This window comes from Nipponia nippon, unplaced genomic scaffold, assembly GCF_047370975.1.
Source record: "Nipponia nippon isolate SJK-2023a ecotype South Korea unplaced genomic scaffold, ASM4737097v1 scaffold_10, whole genome shotgun sequence".
Taxonomy (NCBI): Eukaryota; Metazoa; Chordata; class Aves; order Pelecaniformes; family Threskiornithidae; genus Nipponia; species Nipponia nippon.
Genome location: NW_028262291.1, coordinates 5903483 through 5909749, shown reverse-complemented (window position 1 = coordinate 5909749; position 6267 = coordinate 5903483). Strand labels below are relative to the sequence as shown.

General features: G+C 48.4%; 1 protein-coding gene across 1 annotated transcript; it reads left to right on the top strand.

Annotated features, from left to right (window-relative positions):
• Positions 1–3260: 3260 nt before the first annotated feature.
• On the top strand, positions 3261–4654 carry FANCF (FA complementation group F). The gene has a single exon (XM_009461506.2). It carries the CDS (start codon positions 3278–3280, stop codon positions 4385–4387), a length of 1110 nt encoding a protein of 369 aa, XP_009459781.2. The 5' UTR covers positions 3261–3277; the 3' UTR covers positions 4388–4654.
• Positions 4655–6267: the final 1613 nt, after the last annotated feature.

The window sequence follows — 6267 nt, the reverse complement described above, 5'->3', positions numbered from 1 at the left end:
AAATGCTGATATTTAGACTTTTCATCCTAATTTGAGACAAAACCAAGTGCTGAAATATTCAGAGTTTTTTGTAAAATGGATATTCCATTTTTCAGTCAGCTCTACAGAGACCCATTAGAGCATGCAGGCCATCTTCCTTCGCATGCAAGAGTATTCCAGATACCATATTACTCAGTGTTTTTTCCAGCCTGGTTAGATTTTTCACAACCTGTTTTTGTTAGTTTTCTGGTGCTGCAAATGTGATTATTTGATTTCTTTCAACTGAAACATACAGAGACATTCACAGGATATAAATCCATATACTTTATCCAATAAAGAAAAAGAGCAATAATGTGAAAGATTCCTTGTGAAAAGTTTTCTGACGTAAAGGGTAATATTTTTTTTCTTCTTCATGACATGGAGCATATGCACCTCCAAAAATATCCCTCGATAAAATAGAACATGGGTCTGGAATTCACTGAAACTGTTTTCTTCCTGTATGCCACAGCACTTAATTCAAGAGATGCTGTGTTACACCTAACTGAGAGGCCAAAGTACATAATATATACTCATATTCCAACCACTTCAGGTTTTGATCACTTTTCCATTTAAGTAAAGCATTAAGTAAAATGTCCTAAAGTGTTGCACTCAATTATATGAAACTGGACAGTTTGCATGTTCCATCTTCTCTTTAATGTATCTTCATTTATAATATGCTTCAGAGTATATGGGTATGGCAGGTGATAGGTAAGGATGAATTTATTAATAACAAAAGGAATTCCATTGTTAATAATGCAACAAATCTCTAGCCATCTGTATCCAATTTTATGTTTATTACTCCAGAAATAGTTAACAGAAAGCTTAAAAGAGATTTTTCAGGAGAAAAACATCTATTTTAGAATGATACCTTAAAATACATTATATTCATAGATATTGAGGGATTGTTATGAGCTCCTTCAACCAGAAGGGCCATAGAATTTCACTCTAATTCCTGTATTAGGCCCTTAACCAACAGGTGATGTAGACCATCAAGTCTATAACCCCATGTTTTTTTTAAATAGATGACTGAAATAAGAAAATAGGCTAAGAGCTCAGACGAGAGCTCTGTTTTCTTGGGAGTACTTGAGAAAGATCTTTCCTAAAAAACCATCCAGGGCAGTCCAGGAGAGGGTTTGAAGAGGGGAAACTAGTATCTACACCCTTACTTACAATTTTCTTATTCTCCCTTTTGCTTTATTTTGGAAGTATGATGTGAATTGGAGAAGCTCATCACCAACAGCTAGCAGTTACCTTTAGGGTAGGGGTCTGTTGCCAGGGGACGAGGTCTGAACACGTTCCTAGTGAGGCACAGGACTCTGATGGGTTCAGCAGCTCTGTCCACCCGCTTCAGTTTTCCTTAGTGTAAAAGAAGGCAGTAGAAGAAAGTTGTGGCCCTCTTTCTTGTCTAACCATGTTAGTTTGAAGTCTAGTGTAACTCAGAGGCTACAAGAGTTGTGTCCCTTACTATATGAGCTAAAGAATATTTGCTACTGAGAGTGTATAGCACTCTCACTCCATCACCCAAAAATGTAGTTCGTTTAGATAACAAACTCTGAGGAAACCATTTCCAGCAGGAAGATGTATGGAAGAAAGCATGCGTTCTGCATAAGAGGAAGAGTATTATGGTTTGCCCTACAGTATTGTAGCTCACAGCATTATAGTTTGGTTTCTGTTGCTGGTTTCCACAATAAATTCCAGTCAAACCTCCTTTACTCTGCCAGGTGTTGCTCTTGCCTTTCAGAAAGCCCTTACCAAAGTGGTTGCTCAGGCAGGCTGGCAGCGGGATTTGTGTTGTCCCTCACCACCGTCAGTGGAGGGGTGGGCCATGGGGCCACGGGGCCACGTCCTGCCAGGCGCGGGTGAGGAAGGAGTGCCCCCCCCAGGCCCAGCCCCAGTGACTGCCCTCCTCCCGCCCTGGGCACTGCTGCAGCCCCGCTGCAGACCCAGCCGACGGCACCGGGAGCTCACCAGGCCTCTCCGCTGCCTCCATACCCTCTCAGTGGCCAGGATTGTGCCACGGGGCTCGTGAACTCCCTGAGGAGCACTCAGCAACTCCCAAACCTACCAGCTCCAGCGCCCCGCCGCTTTCCCGCCACTGCTTCACCCCCTCAGGAACAGGGGAGCAGGGGGCGCCTGCGGAAGCTGCCAGAAGCCAGCCGGCCTGCTCCCTTCCACACCGTGAGGGAACGCTGAGCATGGCAGGTCTGTTATGGGGACGAGGATGGAGGGAAAGCTGAGCAGAAGCCCTTGAGGCGACAGATGTGAGGAAAGCACCTGAGAACGGTTGCTCCAACAGGTAGGCTGCATCCTGCAAGCTACACCTAATATCTCTAGCCTGCCATGTAAAACTGTCCTTCAGCTGGCCGAGGCGGGAAAGGGAGAAGGGGTTGCCTCTCCTCGCTACAGAGAGGAGCAGTTGTAGCACGTTTCCACCATGCTGTCTGGGGAGCGTCCATGTGGGAAACCCTGGCTGTGTCGGCGCCCAGAAAGCCAGGGCAGGTGTTGGCCATTACCTCTGCAGGCAGCCAGAAGCCTAGCGCAGGTAGCCAGGGAAGGCTGGGTACCCCGGGGAACCATTAATGAGCTGCAAAGCCATTAGTTGGTAGGTCAGTAGGGCGAGCCCAGCTGCGTGGGCTGAGCAGGGTTCAAGCCTGGCAGGGTGCCGAGCTGTGGGCAGCACTGGGGAGCCAGCCTGGCTCCACACTAGAGCTTGGCCATGGCAGCTCTCTGAGGATGGGGCTGAGCTTGGCCATGGCAGCGCCCTGGGGACGGGGCTGAGCTCGGCCATGGCGGCTCTCTTGGGACAGGGCTGAGCTCGGCCACGGCGGCTCCCCAGGGACGGGGCGTACTACAGGAATCGGGAAATACCCCCCAATGTGGGCAGGGCATGTTTGCTCTTGCAGAGTTTTATTCTTTTAAGGGGTATTTAAGAACGTTATTCTAAGGTTTATTCTAAGCCTTTTAGTTGGTGGTTTGTTTGGTTTTTTTTTTTAACTTCTTAATCCTGCTCGGTTTTTAATGCTTTAATTCGGCTCAGCTTCCCCCACCCGCCCTTGGCTGAGGGATTAGACACAAGTGACTGACGCAGGCGGGCGGTCAAAGTCTCCTTTAAGGGGAGAGCAATCCGCATCGGATTGACGTCAGATTCAGCCCATAGAGTTACAAATGTCCTCCCTCCCCCGCTCGGATTGGCTGCGATTCCCGGCGGGAGGCGGGACTTCTGCTCAAACCGGTGGCGCCAAGGCCGGGGCTGGCGGCGATGGAGGCCGTGCTGGAGCAGGTGGGGCAGCTGCCCGCGCTCCTGGCCGTCTCCCGCTCCTCGCTGGTGCGGGACTGGGACTCCCTGACCCTGGACAGGGCTCTAGAGTGGGCCCGGTATTTCCAGCACCTCCACGACCGCTTCCGCACCCGGCCTCGGCTCCGGGAGGCCCTGGGGCGGCGGCTGCGGCGGGGTCAGCCGAGCCCTCTGCTCGGCTTCCCCCACCTGGGACGCTGCCCGCAGCTGCTGGGCCTGGCGCTGCTGGAGAACCGCGCTTTGCCGCCCGCCGCCTGCCACCGCCTGATCCACAGCCTGCTGCAGCCTCTCGGCGCGGAGGCCGGCCCCGAGCCCCGCAGCCTGGCGCTCCTCGCCCGCCGAAAGGCCGCCTACCGCCTGCTGGCGCTGCCCCGCGGCCCGCCGCGGGCCCCGGAGGGGATGGAGCCGCAGCTGCAAGCGGAGGCGCAGCTGCTGCTGAGCCGGCTGCGGGAGGAGGGGCAGGAGGCCGAGCCGTCTGGGGAGGCCGCGGGGCGGCTGCGCTGGCTCTCCGGTGTCCTGGAGCAGCTCCCTCAGCCCCGGGCCTTCGAGCTGGTGGCAGCGGCGTTGCTGCTGCTGGGGCAGGGGAGTGGCGCTGAGCAGGCCGGAGGCGGGGATCGGGATGGGAACAGCCTAGACGGAAACCAGGCGAGTGGAACAGGAGACGGATACGTTGTTGGGCCCCTGCTTTCCTGGCTGCTGGGGAACCTGGAGAGATTTTCTGCCTTCTGCCTTTTCCTCCCAGGCTCCCTTCTTGCCTCCCTAGCTGGTCACTATTCCCAGTTAAGCAAACCTTATTTGGACCTCTTAACCGGCTGGGGAAGCCACTTGCTATATGACCCTTTGCGGGGACAGTGGGTTAAAAGTTGTCTTGAGGAAGCTGAATTGTCCTGGGAGGAGCTGAGGGAGCGCTTCTGCTGCCTCTGTCAGGGATCTGCACTACTCAGGGGACAGACTCAAGCTACTCTGAATCTCCTGAAGGCACGGGATGGAGACTTTAAAGTCAGTGGCCTAAGTGTGTGGACTGACTTGCAGGTGGAAGTAGAGGGATATCTGAGGAAAGAAGCAGAGCACTAATGTGTGAACACAAAAGCAACATGAAAACTTCTGAAGTCCAGCAAATCTGCTTAACTCTGTTTGATATGAAAGGCAAGAAAACTGCACCTCACTTTGGATTGAAAACCAAGCATTGTTGTGACTGCTGATCACACTGTTTCTGACTGCATATGAAATCTTTCAGGGAGGCCTGGTACTTTCTTGTCACTGCGCTGTCAATTCTGGTCACTGCAGGAAATGTCTTCCTTTTTAGTAATTGCTGCTCACCTAATAAAATGAAGAAAATGCTTTCAGTTTCAAATATGGAATAGTTTTCTGTTTAGGAAATATTACAGTTCAGATATGGTTATGGTAGTTGTGTCTCTAACTGTTGGAGGCTGACCAAAAGCTCAAAGGGAAGGTGGAGTTTCAAACATGAAAACACCAAATTCAGGATTAATTTAGCAGTGGTTGTCTTCATTGGGCTGTCTGCTCTGGTGGCCACTTTCATGCTTCTATTGCTCTTGTACATGACTTAGCCCCTGGGTCTAAGCGAAGGTGAGAGAAAGCCAACTGGAAAGCTTATTGAAAAGTTCTAAAATTAGAAGGCTTTATTAGTTGCTACATTATATGATAATATCCAAGTATTTCCTAAGAAAACTGCAGTAAAATGTAGGGTGTTCTGTGTGGTTTTCTTCCCTTTTCCATAGTCTGTTACATGATTTTTATTTTTATTTTGTGGAACAGAAAAGTGAGTGGACAACAAACTTCTTTATTAGATAACATTTTTTTTTTCTTCATTCTTTTATGTTTAATCAGTTTCTGTGAACAAAACTTGATCAGGGTAGTTTCTACCATACCTTATCACTGGCATTTAAAATGAGTATTGTAATGCAGAGGTAACGTGTTCGTGTATATTTAGATCTGTAAGCTAGTCTTCCCAAAAGTGAGCACTGTGATAAGAGAGTAGTCGAGGAAGATGGGGGAAATGTATATGAATACTGCAAAAAGAGGTCTTTGTTAACCTTTTGTGTGGCGTCATGTCAGTGAAGTAATGAAGTTGTGGAGATCTGCAGATGAACATATTCTAAAAGCTACAGCTGTGGCAGTTATCTTGCTCTTTCTTAAACGGGGTTGTCCCTGCTTCTGGCACCTGTGGTGGTGGTCAGTCCTAAAAGAGAGCACCATGTCAGTGGACCTCAGGACTGAGTCAGTATTTCTGCGGTATCGAAGGGAATATGAACACTGTCTATAAGTGTTTAAAACTGCTTAGAAGTATAAAGCATGAAGTTTGAATTTACATTGTCTAGCCACAGTTCCCTGCGTTATGTAGTTTTGGCATTTGGTATGGAAACTTCACTTGAGCTTGCTCTTAACGCTTTTAACAGGCATAAGGTTTTTTTTGTCTGTTAGAATACTTTGTGCTATCAGAAGTTCCTGATGAATGATATACCCAAAGATACTAGTCAAAGTCATTCCCTTCTCCCCGGCTATATGTTAAGGGTGAATACCAAATGTTGCAGTAATGTTACAAATGTTATGGTAACAAAAAAAAAAACCAACAAACCTTATCAGTGCTGCTTCTTCTGCATGGAGATCTAACGGGAAAGGTTGGGTAGAAGCTGCTGGCATTCCCTCTCTTAGTGAGGGATAATTGACCTCAACTATTTAAAAACTGACTGTTCCCAGGTACCTGAGTCTCTGACAAATTTCAATGAGAGTTAAGTCTTGATTTTGCTTGTCGGGGTAGATATGTTTCCTAATGTACTCTGCACGTTGATCCTGAGTTAAGTCTCTTAGCAGCTTTTAACTATTTCTAGGATAAATCTGATGCTTATAGGGAGTTTGTACTTGTACTATGTCAAGTCTTGTTTTTTGATAAACTTAAGCTTTCTCTTATGAAATTCAGTTCATGAAGACAG